Raw genomic sequence first — 20,869 nt, 5'->3', positions numbered from 1 at the left:
ATATGATAAACCCACAGCTAACATCATACTGAATGGGGAAAAATTGAAAGTTTTTCCTATAAGATCTGGAACAAGTCAAGGATGCCCACTCTCACTACTCTTATTCAATATAGTGGTGGAAGTTCTAGTCAGAACAATTAGGCAAGAGAAAGAAATAAAGGGCATCCAAACTGGAAAGGAAGAAGTCAAATTAGCCTTGTTCACAGCTGATATAATCTTATCTTTAAAAAACTGAAAGACTTCACCAACAGCCCATTACAACTCATACATTCAGTAAAGTTGCAGAATACAAAATCAACATATGAAAATCAGAAGCATTTATATACAACAACAATTAACAATCTGAAAAAGAAATCCAGAAAGCCATCTCATTGACAACAGCTACAAAGAGCATAAAATACCTAGGAATTAATTTAAACAAAGAACTGAAAAATATATACAAGAAAATACTGATGGAAAAATTGAAGAAGGCACACACACACACACACACACACACACACACACACACAACTGAAGTATATTCCATGCTCATGGGTTGGAAAACATAATATTATTAAAATGTCTACACTACCCAAAGAAATTTATACATTCAGTGCAATCCCTATCAAAATACCAATGGCATTCTTCACAGAAATAGAAAAAACAATCCTAAAATTTACATGGAACCACAAAAGACCCTGAATAGTCACAGCAATCCTGAACAAAAAAAAAAAAACAAAGCTGGAGGCATCACTCTAGCTGACTTCAAAATATACTACAAAGCTATAGTAACTAAACCAGCATGGTGCTGGCATTAAAAATAGACACATAGACCCATGGAACAGAAGAGACAATTCAGATATAAATCCATGCCTTTGCAGCCAATGCACTTTTGACATAGGTACCAAGAATGTACAATGGGAGAAAGGACCGTCTCTTCAATAAATGGTGATAGGAAAACTGAATGTCCATATGCAGCAAAATGAAACAAGACACCTATCTCTCACCATATACAAAAATCAAATAAAAATGTATTAAAGGCTTACATCTAAAACTCTGAAACTACTGGAAGAAAACATTGGGGAAACAGGGCAGGACATTGGTTTGGGCAAAGGTTTTTGTGTAAGAAGCATAGGGAGCCAAAACGAAAATACACAAATGGATCACATCAAGCTAAAAAGCTTCTGCACAGCAAAGGAAGCAATCAACAAAGTAAAGAGATAACCCACAGAATGGGAGAAAATATTTGCAAACTATCCATCTGACAAGAAATTAATAACCAGAATATATAAGGAGCTCAAACATCTCAATAACAAAAAAAACCAAAAAATCTGATTTTTTAAATGTGCAAAAGATCTGAATAGACATTTCTCAAAAGAAGACGTTCTTGTCTTCTTTTGTCTTTCATATACCCAAAAGGTATACGAAAAACTGCTAAGATCACAAATCATGAGAGAAATGCAAGTCAAAACCACAACGAGATATCATCTCACCCTAGTTAAAGTGGCTATTATCAAAAAGACGGGGAATAACAGATGCTGGTGAGCATGTGTGAAAAGGGGAAACCTTGTACCTGGTAGGTGGCAATGTAAATTAGTATAGCCACTGTGGAAAACAGTATGGAGCTTCCTCAAAAAGCTAAACATAGAGCTACTATGTGATCCAGCAATCCTAATACTGGGTATATATCCAAAGGAAAGGAAATGAGTATATTGAAGAGATATTTGCACTCCCATGTTTATTGTAGCACTATTCACAATAGCCAGAATATGGAATCAACCTAAGTGCCTATCAGTGGATGAATGGTTAAAGAAAATGTGGTGTATACAGATACACAATAAAATAGTATTAAGCCACAGAAAAGAACGAAATCCTGTCATTTGCAGCAACATAGGTGGAGCTGTAGGGTGATTATGTTAAGTGAAATAAGTCAAACACAGAAGGACAAATATCACATGTTTTCACTCATAGTGGGAGCTAAAAAAGTGGATCTCAGGTTGTTACCAGAAACTGGGAAGGGTAGGGGGTGGGGGGATGAAGGAAGACAGTTTGATCAAGGGGTACAAATACACAGTTAGATAGAAGAAATAAGACCTAGTGTTCCATGGATCAGTAGGGTGACTATAGTTAATAATCATCTATCGTACATTTCAAAATATCTAGAAGAGAATAATTTGAATCTGTCTAGCATAAAGAAAAAATAAAGAAGATGATGGATATCTCAATTATCCTGATTTGATCTTTACACATTATATGAACATATCAAAATATCACATACACCTCCAAAATATGTAAATCTATTATGTATCAATTAAAAAAATAATTAGTAGACAGCTTTCGGGGTATAGTCTATACAAGAAAAATTTACAGACCTCCCGTTGTGGATTGACTTTGGCTTTACATAAAAAATTTGACAGGTGAATTAATGTACACTAATATGTCTTAACTTAAAAATATCTGTTTACTGTCATACAGACACACACACAATTAGTATTATCGTAATTCCTGGCTTTAACTAAAGAATATTGGTCCCATGGTGTTACATAATAGGACTTATTCACATTTATAAATAATGGAGAAAAACATGCTTCCCTTTTCTGGGACTAAACAACTGCATTTTAACAGGGGAATTTCTGGAATACTGAAGAGCTTTTAGGACCCAAAGAATAGAAAGATGGAAATCAACTGAGTGATGGCATACAGTAAGATTTTCAGAAGGAGAGATTCTTACTGGACAGGGCTGAAATCACTGTGTCTCTAACAGATCAAGCCAGTTTCTGCTGGGTAGTCCTAAGGATGAAAAATCATTTTCAGGGCAGAAGAAGGAGAGGTGGGAAACTTACTTTTCCATTTCAGAAAAGAAATATAGATCATTGATCACAAAGTTGACAGTGATAATCCTGTGGCCATATATACGACGCTTTACAAGGGTTGTGTCTCCATTCTCTTGGTCTGCACTCCGGACACTTGCGGAGGGTGGAGCTGAACGTCCCGATGTGTTGTGTGGTGTGGTGAAATCTGAGAGAGAAAGAAGAAGGAATTACAATCTTGTTTGATCAAGTCACTCTTACCCTCAACCTGGGCATAACAAAAAGAAGAAAGGAGACTGTGGATCTACCCTTTTGGCCTACTGAAATAGTCACTTTCTGCCATTGGGCTCAACCTTTTACTTGGACTTGAAAAATCCATCTACTCAGATAATATGACAACACACATAAAACATAAGTCAACTGAGCACTGAGGGTGCTTATCTTATAGAAATAGAATCACACTACAGTTACGCTAATCCATAAGGTTTCTGCAGAGACTGTGAAAATGAAACATGCAGATGTGACCTTCCAAATGGAGTGTGTAGCACTGATGGTGCTCACTCAAGTTTTATCAAGAAGTAATTTAGGAGCAAATGAGGAAAGCAGCACAAAGAAATAGTCAAAATATCAAGAGTAAAGAAGTTAGCTGGGCGCAGTGGCTCAAGCCTGTAATCCCAGCACTTTGGGAGGCCGAGATGGGCGGATCACGAGGTCAGGAGATCGAGACCATCCCGGCTAACACGGTGAAACCCCGTCTTTACTAAAAAATACAAAAAACTAGCCGGGCGAGGTGGCGGGCGCCTGTAGTCCCAGCTACTCGGGAGGCTGAGGCAGGAGAATGGCATAAACCTGGGAGGCGGAGCTTGCAGTGAGCTGAGATCCTGCCACTGCACTCCAGCCTGGGCGACAGAGCAAGACTCTGTCTCAAAAAAAAAAAAAAAAAAAAAAAGAAGAAGAAGTTTATTAAGGAAACCGAGGGTAGAAAGCTAGAGTACAAAAGAGAGTAACAAGTACAGGAGAGCACAAGAGCCACTAGAAGATTTGGATTGTGTGTCAGAAAAATAGAATGCTTCCTTTAGAAAGTTTCTTGACTAGATTATATCCAAAGACATCTCTTCATAGGGATTGAGGTCTGAGAAAAGAACAGATTTGGGCTGGATCTGACAGATAGACCCTGGTTAGTTATCTGGCTGGGTTTCAGAAAAATGTCTAATCTGGCTCTAGAATTTACCAGTTCTGCCTGCAAATCCTTTACTCTGGAGTGCTGTTCAGGATTTATTGAAGTCGGTGTGGTGCTCCCTATGGCGCAGGTGGGATCCCTTTTGGTGCAGTATTGTATATAGAATGGGAGGGTAACTACAAGAGTCCATAAATACCTAGCACTTGTTATGTCTCAGACATTGTGCTATAGGGTTACTATACTGAATAAGACATAAGATCTCTCTCCTACTATCTTTCAATCTTTCTCTCTTAGACTTGAGTTTGAAGGGAAAAAAATGTCTAGATAACAGTGGAAACTGATATGATGGTTAGGGATTCTAGGAAAAGAGGGTGATAAATTCACCCAATAAACCTGTAAGCCATCGGATGCTTGTAAACTGGCTCTGGCAGTAGAGGGGGAGACCTAATTTGTATTATTCGCTGATTTAGATAGTAAATATTCTCACTGTAATAGATTTTTAGCTACTGACGATTTGTTCAGTAGCTCACAAAATGTCAGGATATTTAACAGCTGGCTCTTACCAGCCAGTATGAGAGGCTCCAGCTCCCTATTACCTGGGAATTGTATTTGACTTCTTCCTCTTTCCACATCCAATTAGTCACCAAATATTGTTGATTCTACTTTCTAAATATATTTCAAGTGTATCTACTATTGGTCTTTCCTGCAGGGACATTTGTTTAAAGAATCATCATCTTTCACTTGTTCCAAAAGCCGCGTAAGTGTTCTCGGGGTCAGGACTAGGGCCCTGACCTGCTAAGGTGAGGTAGGTGCCTAGGACACAGTTTAAGGAAGCATTCACTATCAATGTGTTACAAGTGCGGGGTTGGCATCTGCATGAGCCTGACGGTCAGTGCCTCCTTAATTTTTGTGTATTATATGCCTCCCTTGCCTTACCCTAGTTCCAGCCCTGACTGTGCTTCCTACACTTAATTTTGCTTTTGTGTAGTATATTCCCTACATTATAGTCAGGATGATGATTCTAACTTGGCTACTGTTACTAATCTGCTGAATTTTTTTTTTTTTTTTTTTTGAGGGAGTCTCACTCCATTGTCCAGGCTGGAGTGCAGTGGTGGGATCTCAGCTCACTGCAAGCTCCACTTCCAGGGTTCAAGCAATTCTCCTGTCTCAGCCTCCTGAGTAGCTGGGATTACAGGCATGTGCCACCACACCTGGCTAATTTTTGTATTATTAGTAGAGATGGGGTGTCACCATATTGGTCAGGCTGGTCTCGAACTCCTGACCTCTAGTGATACACCCACCTTGGCCTCCAAAGTACTAGGATTACAGGCTTGAGCTACCACTCCCAGCCTGATGAAACTTTTTTATCGGAATGTCCACTTTTGTCCAAGGTAGAGTGCCAAGGACCAGATTTATCCTCCCTCCAGAAACGATTTTTAAAAATCAGACGAAATATAGTGGAACAGTTTTTAAGACACTGACTATCAGAGAATTAAGGACAGTGATCACTAAGGTTTGGGAAAAATGAGTGAGCCCTACTTTTGCCCCACGTTACCACCTTGAGATAGGATCCATTCCACAGTCAGGGAGGGAAAACCCAGATCAAGTTCGGTGGACTCTCTGAATTGAGGAGATGGACCTGAGAGTCCAGTGAGACCAATGTGGCTAGAGTTTACAAGACAGAGTTCAAAGAGGAGAGGGAGAACCTGGAAATCTGTGGAGGTTCCCTCAAGTATTCAGCAGAGTGCTGACCAGCTCAAGATATGAGGAAATTACCCAAAGCTTGAGCATAGGGGGATCTGAAAGCATTAAAGAACGGTCCTTGGTGCTCACACGGAAGCAGACATAGTGCCTGTTTCCACCGGGAGACTAGAAAAACTCATAATTTATGAGGAATCTAGTAGAATACTCAGGAAAGTTTTACCTCAGTAGTGGAGAATAGCCATACAAATAACATGGCTCTGGATTCACTTAATCAATGATTAAAGGAAGATCCAAAAGAATAAAACTATTTTCGAGTAACTTAACTGCATCCCTGAACAAAGTTTAGGCATGTTTTATAGGAAGACAAAAATATCCAACACCTAAAAAGATAAAATTTACAATGTCTGGAAACCTATTTTAAGGTTCTTATCCTTTATCTGAAATACTTGGGACCAGAAGTGTTTCAGATTTTGGAGTTTTGGAATATCTGCATATACACAACGAGACATTTTTGGGATGGAACCCAAATCTAAACATGATATTTATTTATGTTTGTATACTCCTTATACATATAGCCTTAAGGTAATTTTATTTTTTTCCTTGGGGACACTGAATAAATTGTGTATTGCACCCCTCCCTGCATTCTGACTGCAACCTGTTACATGAGGTTAGGTGTGAAATTTTCCATTTGTGGTGTCATATCAGTACTCAAAAAGTTTTGGATTTTGGAGGATTTCAGATTTTGGATCTTCAAAAGACACTACTTAAAAAGTGAAAAAGCAAGCCATCAACTGAGAGAAAATATTTTCAAAATATATCCATCAAAAATATTCCCAGATTATGTAAAGAATTCTTATAACCCAATAATAAGACAACAAAGTTCTTAAAAAATGGGCAAGAGATACGGACAGACACTTCACTAAAAATAGCACAACATGTATGGCAAATTGTATGGTTTGACCATGTCTTCACCAAATCTCATCTTGAATTCCCATGTGTTGTGGGAAGAACCTGGTGGGAGATATTTGAATCATGGGGGCAGGTCTTTTCTGTGCTGTTCTCATGATAGTGAGTAAGTCTCATGAGACTTTGATGGTTTTAAAACAGGGGAGTTTCCCTACACAAGCTCCTGTCTGCCTGCTGCCATCCACTTAAGATGTGACTTGCTCCTCCTTGCCTTTACCATGATTGTGAGGCCTCCCCACCCACATGGAACTCTGAGTCCATTAAAACCTCCTTTTCTTCCCTGTCTTGGGTATGTCTTTATCAGCAGTGTGAAAATAGACTAATATGGCAAGCAAGCACATGAACACATACTCAACATCATTAGTCATTAGACAAAATAAAAATTAAACGAAAACAAAATACCATTACATACCCTCTAGAATGGCTAAAATTAAAAAGACGGATGATATCAAAGGTTGGTGAGGATGGGGAACAATTGAAACTTTCCTACATCGGTGGTGAAAATGCAAAAATGGTACAACCACTTTGGAAAACAGCTTGACAATTCCTTATAAAGTTAACATACACTTACCACATAACCCAGCACTTCTACTTTCAGATATTTACCCAAAAGAAATAACATATATCCACACAAATACTTGTACTTGAATATTTACAGCAGGGTAATTCATAACAGCCTCAAAGTGGAATCAACTCAATATGTAACAATTGGTGAATGCATAAACAAATTGTGCTATGGTACAATGGAATAATACCCAGCAATAAAAAGGAATGAGCTACTGATATATGCAATAGCATAGACAAATCTCAAAAGCATCATGCTATATAAAAGACACTGGTCACAAAAGACTATTGCATGCATGCACTAAGACTACTGCTTGATTCCATTTATATTAAATTCCTTAAAAGACTAAACTGTAGTAATAGAAAGTAGGTCAGTTGTTGCCAGACCAGAGAGTAGTAGTGGAAGGGGAAGGGTGTTGATTAAAAAGACACATAAATGAATTTCTTGTGATGAAGCAAGTATTCTATATCATGACTGCAGAGATACTTACATTCTCAAATTGCGCAATTAAAATTGGTGAATTTTACTGTATAAAATTGTAGCTTAAAAAGTGATTCTAAAAAGTAATTTAAAAATAAATGGGAAGAAAATAAAACAAAGCAGCAAGAATGCATAACTCTTGAGGATTTTTGTTTAAAAGGGAAACAGACAAATGTGCCAGATAATTTGAGGGGAATGTAGAATCAGGGAGAAATTATTATTAATTTTTGCTTGAGAGGTACTATGTCATATTTGGTGCTGACTGAGTAATCCAGCAGAGAAAATAAAAATGATGCAGGAGAATAAGTAAACATGACTGGATGAATGCCCTTGAGTAGATGAGGGCCTGGATGCTTCTTTAGGAGCAAGGAACAGGCAGCCTACTCAGTGACCAGAGCCTGTGAATACAGAGGAGGCTAACCAGGTGATTCAGAGGAGGGAAGCTGTAAAACTTCTCTTCCGATTCCTTCTGTTTTCTCAGATACTAAACACACACACACTCTGGCCTAAGAAAATCAGTAAGATTAACGGAGTGGAAGTTCCATTGGGAATCAAAGTTTGTTTGAGGCAGGAAACTGTAGAAAGAGTATGAAAACACATGTACATTTTAAAAAGCAATAGTAAAATAAATGCTTGTGTTCAAGATAGGGTTTGCACCTGTGATGGGTAAAGGGGCACCAGGTGTCATCTGAGTTACTGCCATTTTCTATTTCTTGGCTTGGATGATGGGTATTCAGCTGCTCATATAGTCACTTATAAGTATGCTATATTTCAAATAAAAGAACTTAGACCAGTGGCAGGCTGAGTGTCACAAGCTCTTCCCTGTATCTAAGGAGAACTGGAAGTCTGGTAGACCCTCGTATTGAATTGGATAAGTACAGGTCTTGGGTTCTTACATAATATTGAGGAAGTGGGAAGTCAAAGAATGATGAAACAGGACTTCCCACCATTCTGGGGTGTGAGGGCTTGAGCTGGTTTTATTTAAAAGAAGAAACAAAAGAACTAGAACTATTTTTTTTCTTTTTGAGATAGAGTCTCACTCTGTCACCCAGACTGGAGTGCAGTGGTGCAATCTCGGCTCACTGCAAACTCTGCCTCCTGGTTCAAGTGATTCTCCTGCCTCAGCCTCCCAAGTAGCTGGGATTATAGGTGCACACCACCACACCCAGCTAATTTTTGTATTTTAGTAGAGATGAAGTTCCACCATGTTGGTTAGGCTGGTCTCTAACTCCCAACCTCAAGTGATCCACCCACCTTGGCCTACCAAAGTACTGAGATTACAGGCATAAGCCACCAGGCCTGGTCTGCTAGAACTATTATTGAAGCCAAAATATTTGGTTGTGAAGCAGTTCGTAAAAGATATATACAAACTTTTCTCAAACTAAAATAAATAATATTAAAATACCAATAGAAAAATAGACAAAGGGCATAAACAGTTCAAGAAAGAATACAAATGGCCAGTCAATAAAGATGCTCAACTACTAAAGAAATATAAATAAGAATAGACTATCAGGCACATTATTTTTTATTTACCAGGTTGGCAGTTTTTAAAAATGTGCAACACACTGTGTTGATGAGAATGTGAGAAACCAGACACTAGTTTATATGGTTGGCAAGAGTTTAAATTAGTGCAATGTTTTTGGAGGGCCAAAATTTAACTGTTTTTAACCATTTACCCATCATTCTCATTTTAAGGAATTTGTTTCATAGAAGCACACAATTGCAAAATATGTATGTTTTGTAGCATTTTTTTTTAAAAAGTTAATCATTATTTTATTTATTTATTTATTTATTTTTTATTATACTTTATGTTCTAGGGTACATGTGCACAATGTGTAGGTTTGTTACATATATATACATGTGTCATGTTGGTGTGCTGCACCCATTAACTCGTCATTTACATTAGGTATATCTCCTAATGCTATCCCTCCCCCCTCCCCACCACCCCTCACAATAGGACCCGGTGTGTGATGATCCCCTTCCTGTGTCCAAGTGATCTCATTGTTCAATTCCCACCTATGAGTGATAACATGTGGTGTTTGGTTTTCTGTTCTTGCGATAGTTTGCTGAGAATGATGGTTTCCAGCTGCATCCGTGTCCCTACAAAGGACACGAACTCATCCTTTTTTATGGCTGCATAGTAGTATTCCATGGTGTATATGTGCCACATTTTCTTAATCCCGTCTGTCAGTGATGGACATTTGGGTTAGTTCCAAGTCTTTGCTATTGTGAATAGTGCCGCAAGAAACATATGTGTGCATGTGTCTTTATAGCAGCATAATTTATAATCCTTTGAGTATATACCCAGCAATGGGATGGCTGGGTCAAGTGGTATTTCTAGTTCTAGATCCTTGAGGAATCACCACACTGTCTTCCACAATGGTTGAACTAGTTTACAGTCCCACCAACAGTGTAAAAGTGTTCCTGTTTCTCCACATCCTCTCCAGTACCTGTTGTTTCCTGACTTTTTAATGATTGCCATTCTAACTGGTGTGAGATGGTATCTCATTGTGGTTTTGATTTGCATTCCTCTGAGGGCGAGTGATGATGAGCATTTTTTCTTGTGTCTGTTGGCTGCATAAATGTCTTCTTTTGAGAAGTGTCTATTCATATCCTTTTCCAGCTTTTTGTTGGGGTTGTTTTTTTCTTATAAATTTGTTTGAGTTCTTTGTAGGTTCTGGATATTAGCCCTTTGTCAGATGAGTAGATTGCAAAAATTTTCTCCCATTCTGTAGGTTGCCTGTTCATTCTGATAGTAGTTTCTTTGCTGTGCAGAAGCTCTTTAGTTTAATTAGATCCCATTTGTCAATTTTGGCTTTTGTTGCCATTGCTTTTGGTGTTGTAGACATGAAGTCCTTGCCCATGCATATGTCCTGAATGGTATTGCCTAGGTTTTCTTCTAAGGTTTCTATGGTTGCAGCATTGTTTAAGTGAAAGTTGGAACAACTCAAATGTCATCAAAAGAGTCATGATTTGTCACTGCCAATCTTTCCAGTCTCATCTCAAGCATTTGCCCCATCTCATTAATCTCTAGTCCAATTGACCTGATTGCAGTTTCTGAATTGCACCGTCCTCTTTCTTATTTTATGATTCTGTGCATACCTAGAAATCACTCTCCTCCCATCCCACCTACCTAACTTGGTCATTTCTGAAAACTCAACTTTATGTCATTTTCTGGGAGACATTTTCTCTGACCCTGTGCCTTGACTAATAGGATCTCCCTGCAATTATCATTGGGATCACTCATCACGATTATATAATAATGGTAGTAACACTAGCTAACCCTCTTATAGCATGTACTATTGCCAAGCATAGTTCTAATAACCCTGTGAAATAGAAACAATTCTCATTCCCATTCTACAGATGAGAAAACAGAGATACAAAGTCCTTCAACTAGAAAGTAGCAGATTCAAACCCAGGCACTCCGGCTCCAATATCTGTGGCTTGTATTTTCTGTTTGAAATCTGTAGGTGCTACAGGGCAGATCCTCTGCTTCAGGCTCAGTACTGTTCACTACTGTATCTCCAGCACCTGGCAAACTGCTTGCCACATAGCAGATTCTCGAAAAGTGTGTTAAATGAATGAATGAATGAGTGAAGCTGTTGAATGAATCCATATAATGGACATTTTATGGCAGTCAAAAACAAGTCAGATATATGTGTACTGATATAAAATGATGTCCAAGATGCATTATTGAGCAAAAAAAAAAAAAAAAAAAAGCAAATTACAAATCAAATATGTGGGATCAATTTTGTGGGAAAAGTAAATATTAAGATACATATACAGAAAAAGAATTAGGAGGTAGGTTTACAAGCATTAACAATGTTATCTCTTGAGGGAATTTCACTTCTATACTATATATTTCTGTAATTGTTGTTTCCTCTTTCTTTATTAACAGTATGTATTACTTTATAAGCAGAAAAATTTTGAAAATAATTTTTAAAGAGCAAATTCAGAAACACAAGGAAATTATTTTGTAAAATGAGAGATTTTGCAGTGCCTTAGGTTAATTATTCTCTACCCTTGCTTGTTCCTTAAGCAAAGACCTCTGGGCTTGCATCCTCTCTAGGCAGGCCTGGGCTTGGTTTTGCACACAGGACCTGGGGTTTTTTTGCTAGACTCCAGGCTGCCACAGGCATGACACAAAGCAATAAGCATTTTATGCGGGCTGACCCTCATGGCTAAAATATCAACAGGGAGTGGGGGTAAATACAGAAATGACTTACTTTCCTTGCTATTTTGCATTTCCTGGTGAAGATAGTCTTCAAATTCCTGGCGCTTTTTAGGATTCAACATAAATCTGCGGTACTTGCAAAAGCTCCTGATAAAGCTGATCATTCTCAGCCAGCCTTTCTTCTGGGGAAAGAAAGAGGAGTATAACATGTTCATTAGTATAGTTGCTGTTCACTGAGAGTCTACTGTGTGCCAAAACTTGGCATTCATTACATTTAATCCTCACAACACCTCCATAAAGGGATAATTTTCAGCTCCAATTTAAAGGTGAGGAAACTCAGGTTAGAGAGATTGTATAATCTACCCGTAATTAAGTAGCTGGTGGGTGAAAGATTCCAGCTTCAACAGGCTGGAGCCATTTGCCCATGCTCCTTCTACCATAGCCTTTCAACAGTGAAGATGTGAGATGCTGTGATTGGGAGAGGGAGCATGAGAGCTAAAAACTGGAAGAAAAGAGGACAGAAATAAAGAACCAAAGGCTCAGGCAAATTTGGAAACACTGAAGGAATAAGGAAATGAGCAAAACCATTTCTAAGTGTTTAAAAATATATATATAATTATTTGCACCCACTCATACACCTACATACACACACACACACACACATGCACGCACATGAATTTCATAAGTTTCTTCATCTGTTTTTTAATAGGTACCTAGGAACCACTGTACATTTTATTTGTCCTTCAAGAAATTGATACTTAGAGCCAGAAAGACTCTTGTTGATTAACTAGTTCAGTTATCTCAGTCTACAGAGAGGGAAACAACATAAGCATGGCTTTAGACAGAAAGCAGTGAAGTATAAAAAGCACTGAATTTGGGATCAAAAAGTTTGAGTCTGGAGCTCAGCTTCTCAGAACCGAATTGTGTAATCTGGGTCAGGTTACTTAACCTATGTCTCCATGTCTCCATGTGTAAGCTAGAAACAATAGCCCTTCAGGGTTGCAGTGAGACTTAGTGGTTATATGTAAACCCCAATGCAATGCTTGACAAAGAGTAGGTATTAAGTACATGTTGGTTTCCTTTTATCTTATTTTCTAAGAACTGGAAGGTCTGAAATTAAACCAAGTGCACTGGTTCTGGGTACAGTATTCTTTTTAGTAGTCCATATGACCATTCATGGTGCCCTGACATGGAGTTTATTCATATATGGAGGAAACACAGAGGAGAAAAGGAAGAGTAACACATTTTCATCCCTGAGTATTGGATCAATGGACTTAGGCATTATTTTCTGAGATATCTTAGAATGATCTTTGGAGTCAGATCAAGCTGGGCTAAAATCTTTCTGACACTGACGAACTCTAAAACACAGTGAGCAAGTGATTCTCTAAGGGGGCATGTATTTTTTGTTGTTGTTGTTGTTCTCGAACCGTATAGAGACTTTCCTGAGTAACATTCCTGTCTCCTCTTTCTTCCTTTTTTTCTGTCCTCCCACAGGACAAAGAATGAGCTAGACAGTTTGAAAGAAGGAAATGGTGTTCTCAGTACTTTGCATTCTCTCTCTGGTTTGTTTGCAAGACACCTGTTTCAAGCTCACCTTTTGTTATACAGTAAGAGGCTCACCCTGGTAAGTGGAGGTCCAATTTGTTCCGTTAGACCAGTGACTGGGTTTGTAAGTTTAATTTGGGTGCAGAGGACCAGCAAAACCACTTTGCTTCATTGCCAGTCCAAGTCCTCCACACTAACTTTCAACTAGAAGAACTCCGTGTGTCCAACCCCGGTACCTATTACTCAGTTGATTCTAATCACAGGTAGAGAAGAGAGGGACTTCTTAAATTCCTAGTATAATAATTTGAGTTTCAGATTCCTCCTTTGCAAAATGGGGATTTAAAAACCTATCCCCAAGACGATGGTTTTCTTGTCTCTAATGTCTTGTTTCACTTTCTTCTTTACTAACCTGGGATTCCTGTAGGTAAGTTGACACTATCTTTGAGGGCTTCCTAGACGAAATTTGTACTTCACTTTGCACTTCCACCTCCTCAGGGCGAGGTGGGAACAGGTCTTGATAATCTTTAAACCTGCCAGAAGGACATCAGGAATATCAAACAGGACAAAAATCTGGCACATAAAAGATAACAGTCCAGGCAACCCTATCTCAGCCTCTGAGGAAGTCTCAGTGGTAATTGGGGAATGGTAAAATACTGAAAAATTATCTTCTTACTCTATCAGACCTTTGTTAATGTCAGCCTAACCTTCCTGAGCAACACTGTATTGTTTCTTGTTAATGCAAATGAACAGAAATGTGTGTGTGTGTCTGTGTGTGTGTGAGGTAGATAGGTAGGAAAGTTCAAGATAAGTTTGACTTTTTATTTTGTAGAGAGGCTCTGGCAATGAGCTATGAAAATGGATTATGAAACCCTTGATGAATATGGTTTTCAGAAGCCAAGGAGTAACTCCAGGAAGAATCCTTTCCTTCACTGAGTATACTCACCACTTTTCTTCTATAGATTTCATAATATATCCCTGGAGAATTAATAGTGTGGTTGTGGTGACATGACGCGTGGGAGTGATTTCTTTGATAATAGGGGCATCACACTGCAGCATTTCTTCTAGAAAACGCAAGAGAGAAAAGAAGCCGTAATCCTCATCTACCATTTCTGAGATACGTGGTGGTTTTTTTTATCTTAGAGTCTCACAGCCCGCATTTTCAATCTGGCTAGACTCTGATCCCGCCATAGTTTGTTTGAAAATCTCCAAAGCATATTTGAAATGTTATGTGCAAATGCATTTGTAAACCAAAAGCTTTTCTTCATTTAGTTTCATTCAAATTTTGAGGATGAGTGCTTAAGGGGAAAGAAATTTTCAAAGGACTTATTTCTGCAGCCGGTTTGAAAAATTCGGATTTAGGGAGAGCAGAAGGATTATAGTTAGATTGCTGGGCAGATGGGGAACCCAAGATTCCAGGTAAATATTGTGAGGGCAGTATGGTTCTCCAGTTGTTCAGAAACTTGTGTTCATTAATGAGATTTGAAAATAATCAAAGATAGGATGTGGACACTATTCCTCTTCTAGCTCATTCAAAATATTGTATAGATCTCAACATCCTGAGATTCAACAAATAAATATTGCTTACAAATAAAGATTTGCTAATTTGACGTATTTTTCTATATTTTCTATATTCATAAAAATTTATTTTCTTATCTTGGTTTACTACAAGCAAAAACCAAACACACAAAAGTACCATCTGTGACAAAACAAGAGGCTTTATCTTCACTGCTTTGCATCACTTGCAATTTCTGCTTTTAGACAAGATTTTATTTACCATATTTACCCTCCCACCTTAGGAAACAATATAAGACACAACTTATGAAACAAAGATTTTCAGGCATACAGTTCTCCTTCCCAGTACAACTCTCTTCACAGTTCATGGGTGGTGGATACTCCACCTTTGCAGGCAGCTAACTCTTGCTTTTTGTATCTAACTTCAGGCTAGTTGGTTTAATGGTCAAATGACTTGAATTTGAATTCAAGTTCTACCAAGTGTATGAGCTAGTTAACTTTTCTGTGTTTCCTTTTCTTCATTAGTAAAGTGGAGCTGCCTATCCCTATATTACAGGGATTAAATAAAATTCTAGTTTTAGAATTAAATAAAATGGAATGAAATGAGAGGATACATGTGAAAGTATCTTAGACTTGGCTCCTTTTACTAGTGATATAGTTTGACTCTGTGTCCCCACCTAAATCTCACCTTGAATTGTAATAATCCCCATGTGTCAAGGGCAGGACCAGGTGGAGATAATTGAATCACGGGGGTGATTTCCCCCATGCTGTTTCAGTGATAGTGGGTGAGTTCTCACGAGATCTGATGGTTTTACAAGGGCTTCCCCCTTCGCTGGGCACTCATTCTCTCTCTTGCCACCCTGTAGAGAGGTGCCTTCCACCATGACTGAAAGTTTCCTGAGGCCTCCCCAGCCATGTGGAACTGTGAGTCAATTAAACCTCTTTTCTTTATAAATTACCCAGTCTCAGGTATTTCTTCATAGCAGTGTGAGAATGGACTAATACAGTAAATTGGTACTGGGAGTTGGGCTGTACCCTGCAGAGCCACAAGGGTGGAGCTGCCCAAGGCTGTGGGAGCCCACCTATTGTATCAGTGTGACCTAGATGTGAGACATGAAGTCAAAGGAAATCATTTTGGAACTTTAAGGTTTAATGACTGCCCTACTGGATTCTGGACTTGCATGGGAACTGAGTTCCTTTGTTTGGGCCAATTTCTCCCATTTGGAATGGGTGTATTAACCCAATGCCTGTATCTCCATTGTTTCTAGGAAGTAACTAACTTGCTTTCGATTTTACAGGCTCATAGGCAGAAGGGACTTGCCTTGTCTCCGATAAGACTTTGGACTTGGATTTAATGCTGGAATGAGTTAAGACTTTGGGGGAATGTTGGAAGGACATGATTGTGTTTTGAAATGTGAGAACATGAGATTTGGGAGGGACTGGGGTGCAGTGATGTGGTTTGGCTCTGTGTACCCCACCCAAGTCTTACCTTGAATTGTAATAATCCCCACACGTCAAGGGCAGGACCAGGTGGAGATAAATGAATCACGGGGGTGATTTCCCCCATGCTGTTCTCATGATAGTGAGTGAGTTCTCATGAAAGCTGATGATTTTACTAGGGACTTCCCCCTTCATTTGGCACTCATTCTCTCTCTTGCTGCTTCATGAAGAGGTGCCTTCTGCCATGATTTTAAGTTTCCTGAGGCCTCCCCAGCCACGTGGAACTGTGAGTCAGTCAATCCTGTTTTCTTTATAAATTACCCAGTCTCAGGAATTTCTTCATAGCAGTGTGAGAACAGAGTAATACAACTCGTATTAAGACTTTGGATTTATTCTTACTGTTCTCTGCTTTTGCCTTCCCTCTTAATCTGTCTCAATATTGCCCCATGTGGCTGCTGCTCTGTACCGCTCTCTCTGGGGACTCACACAAGACAGGCTATTCTCTTAAGACACTAAAGAGAGAGAAAACAGGATCAGAAGAGGATGCATACCAGGAGAGAGTTGGCCTTGGAAGAAAGTCTTGATTACGTTTTCTATGAGAGACTTGCAAATCTTTTCATTGGTCTCTATACTGATCTTCTGTACAGCTATTAGGAATTGCAATGGGCTTTCAGCCTTCCGTTCTTTGAGGAACTCCCTGAAGAACTCCAAGTGCTGTGTATTTAAGAGGACTTCTGTCAAGTTTCTGGAAAACAAGAAAGCATCTTTGGTAGAGAGAAAGGAATGATGATTCTGGATTCTGTTTCAATTAGCAAATGTCGAAGGGCATTGCCCAGGCTATAGGACCTTTAGCCATATGTGAAGAGCATTGTGGATGGATTGGCTAAATCTGTCTATTTCTTTGGTGATTAACTTGAACTTTAAGTACCGTTTCTAAGCTTTGTCCAATATCTTCCTTCCCAATGGAAGATGAAGGTAGATATTTTAATGGGGACAATTATTTCAAGGGAATTCTCTTTTTACATTATGGATTTAAAACAACTCTTAATTAGCAGTCATTTCTGTGAGGTGGAGCATGATTAGCAGTTTTCAATTAATGATTCTAAATTTCCTTTGCTGATTTCTTCTTTCACTGCTCCTCAAATAAAGGTGCCCCTAATGTTTCATCCTTAATCCTCTATTCTTTTGCTTTATGGTTTTTCCTGGGTAATCTGTGCCTCCTCTGTGATTTCAATTTTTATTGATATGAGGAAGTGATTTTAAATTTTATTGATATGGTGAAATTATATCTCCAGTTCCCATGAGCTCCACTTCTACATTTCAACTGCCCACATCAAACCTCATCTTTATGTTATAGTTATTATTTAAACCTCTCTACACACACCCACATCTTGACCAACTTCTTCTTCCTTTATACACCTATTTCATTAAGTATAATGTTAGCCATAGATTTTTAATAGATGCCCGTAATCAGAATGAGACAGTTCCCTTCTATTCTAATTTTATTGAGAGTTTTAAAAATCACACGTGTGTGTTGGATTTTGTAAAAACCTTTTTTCTACATCAACTGAGATAATCATGTGAATTTCTTCCCCCTTATTTTATTAATGTGGTGTATTAACTGGTTTTTGCATTCCTTGTATTCCTAGGATAAATTCCACTTGGTAACCCAGGCTGGAGTACAGTGACATGAACACAGCTCACTGCAGCCTTGACCTCCCAGGCTCAAGAGATCTCCCCACTTAGCCCCCAAGTAGCTGTAATTACAGGCATGCACCACCATTCCCCACTAATAATGTTTGCATTTTTATTTTTTTTGGTAGAGATGGAGTTTCACCATGTTGCCCAGGCTTGTGTTAAACTCCTGAGCTCAAGCAATCTGTCCACCTCGGCTTCCCATAGTGCTGAGATTATAGGCATGAGCCACCATGCCATGTCCACTGATCTTTTTTATATATTGCTGGATTTGATTTGCTAATATTGTATTGAAAGTTTTCATTTTCATTAGAAACTAGAGAGAGTGTTGGTCTGTGGTTTTCTTTTCTTATGATGTCTTTGGTCTGGCTTTGGGATCAGGAAAATACTGGCTTCATAGAATAAGTCAGCAAGTGTTCCTTCTTTCTCTGCTTCCTCAAAGAGTTCATGGAATACTGACATTATTTATCCTTTAAATATTTCATAGAGTTCTCCAGTGAAGCTGTCTGTGCCTGAGTGTTTCTATGTGAGAAAATTTTAAATTACTAATTTGATTTTTTTCTTATTATAGATTTATTCACATTTTCTACTTTTCCTTGAAAAGTAGCTAGCTTACTTCAATGATTTGGATGTTTCTAGAAATTTATATATTGCATCTAAGTTGCCTAGTTTGTTTCTTGCATTTCCTTACAATCTTATTAATTTCTGCAGGGCAGTGATTATATGCCCTCTTTAAACCCAGATTTTTATTATCTGTATCATCTCTTTTCCCCTGGTCAATATATCTTACAGTTTAACAATTTTATTGATCGCTACAAAAAATTAACCTATTTACCTGGATTTTCTATGTTTTTCTCTTTATTTTATGTACTACACACTAGCAGTTATTATTTATTTTCTTTGAGTTTAGTTTAAATATATAATCTCACTACTTTTGGTATCATTGTTTCTGATGTGAAATAAACTTTAATCTTGCTGTAGTTCCCCTGAATATATGTTCTTTTTCTCCTGCAGCACTGAAGATTTTTCTGTCTTTATATTTCAACAGTTTGATTATGATGTGTCTATGTGTGGATCTCTATGACTCTTTTGTCAACTTAAATCTGTTATTGATTGCCTCCAGTAAATTTTTCATTTCAGTTATGTACTTTTCAACTCCAGATTTTTTCATTATATTTTATAATTTCTATCTCATTATTGATATTCTATATTTGATTAATTATCGTCATACTTTCCTTTCATTCTTAAGACATGATTTTCTTTAGTTTTTTGAACCTATTGCTTGGAAGTATTTAGTCTTACATCTGAATTACCCTAAAGAGAGTTTCTGTTGACTGCCTTTATTCGCCCTGTGGATGGACCATAATTTCCTCGGATTTTGTTTGTGTATGTGTCTTATAATTTTTTGTTTAAAGTTGAATTTGGGATAATATATTATTGCAAGCCTGGAGTCTGAATTTATACCCCATCACACATCCACCAAAGGTTGCTGCTGTTGATGGTTTTGTTTGCTTTTTATATTTTGTTTTTTGTTAAATGTCTTACTTGGGCTAGTTCTGTGGCATATATCTCCCCTGAAGTGTGTGGCTACTGAAGTGTCTGCTCATTTTTTTCTCTTTTTAATTCTTAATTTTCTTTTTTATACTAGTTTTCAGGGCCTTATGATAACCCAATGATAAATAGATAACTGGGTTCCTCTTTGGTCTCTCTTGAGCGTCTGCACAGCATTTGCACAGTCCCTTGGGAATATCTTGCTCCCAGATTTCCCTTTTTTACTTTTAAATGTTTTACTGCTTGCTGAACTAGTACTGCCTTAAGTGGCTGTGATAGTGGCCTCCCAATTTTTGGGCCATGAGGCGTACTATTGGTTTTGACAGTGCTCCTGGTCATTGGCTTTTTTGTGGAGCTCCAGACCATATCAGTGCCCTCTGCTGGCAGCAAGATGGCTGGTACTCATGACTGTGAAGCTTGTTGGTGATGTGAGTGATTACAAGTTAAAATGGCACAGATTACACTATTCTTACTGAGGTTTGGTAGTTTTCTTGGATGAGCAATTTTTTATTTGTTATATGCCTTCAGTTAATTTACAGGAGTTCTGAAATTCTTTTTGCCAAGTTTTCCCAGTTTTACTTTTATGGAGAGACTACTTACAAGGTTCTTGCTCTACCATTCCAGAAGTCTGATTTTCTCCCTTCATTGCTTTGTACATCTGTATTTTCCCTTCGATTTCCACTTCCACTGTTTACTTCAGATCTTCATCATTTTCCTGAACACTGCAAAGACCTTCCAACTACATTATCTCTGCCTTCAACCTCTGGATGTCTGACTCCTTATACTCTCATTTCTGTCAGAGTAATATTTTAAAAATCTATATAGTAGATATTTCTGCCACCCACTGCTCCAGCAAACCCCAAAGAATACCCTCATTGCCATTTAATCAATGCAAATTCCTTAATAATCTACCCAATACCTTTTTCTAATTATTTGGTCTCAATCTGGCTTTTTATGTTTTATGTCCCCTCGCCACATGCACTCTATACTTCAACATCACTGGACTACTTTCAAGTCTTTGAATAGTACATTTATATTCATGAATTTATAGCTTTGTGTTTTATCTTCACCTTTGAGTAGGGTTTATCCCTACCTACAAAATACTCTAATTTCTTTGCAATTGAATTTGCACATGCTATTCTGAGCATCTTCTGATATTCTAACTTTTCCTGATCCTCACTCAAAATTTCTCTCTCCTTTCACTACCATAGTAATTAGCTAATATTGTATCATGACATTTTAAGGTCAGCCTTGCATTTTCTTTAGTT

The 20,869-nt window shown here is 38.1% G+C and overlaps 1 protein-coding gene across 1 annotated transcript in view; it reads right to left on the bottom strand.

Annotated features, from left to right (window-relative positions):
* Positions 1 to 20,869, bottom strand: part of RGSL1 (regulator of G protein signaling like 1) — a 107,194-nt gene that overhangs the window by 17,422 nt on the left and 68,903 nt on the right. Inside the window, exons 12-16 of the mRNA XM_030936616.1 lie at positions 16,907 to 17,100; positions 14,347 to 14,464; positions 13,813 to 13,933; positions 11,911 to 12,040; positions 2,823 to 2,997 (exon numbers count right to left, since the gene is read on the bottom strand). Coding sequence (XP_030792476.1) covers positions 2,823 to 2,997; positions 11,911 to 12,040; positions 13,813 to 13,933; positions 14,347 to 14,464; positions 16,907 to 17,100 — 738 coding nt within the window. The remainder of the gene's footprint in view (positions 1 to 2,822; positions 2,998 to 11,910; positions 12,041 to 13,812; positions 13,934 to 14,346; positions 14,465 to 16,906; positions 17,101 to 20,869) is intronic.

This window comes from Rhinopithecus roxellana, chromosome 8, assembly GCF_007565055.1.
Source record: "Rhinopithecus roxellana isolate Shanxi Qingling chromosome 8, ASM756505v1, whole genome shotgun sequence".
NCBI lineage: Eukaryota > Metazoa > Chordata > Mammalia > Primates > Cercopithecidae > Rhinopithecus > Rhinopithecus roxellana.
The sequence above is the reverse complement of the archived record's forward strand: the minus strand, read 5'-3'. Positions and strand labels throughout refer to the sequence as shown.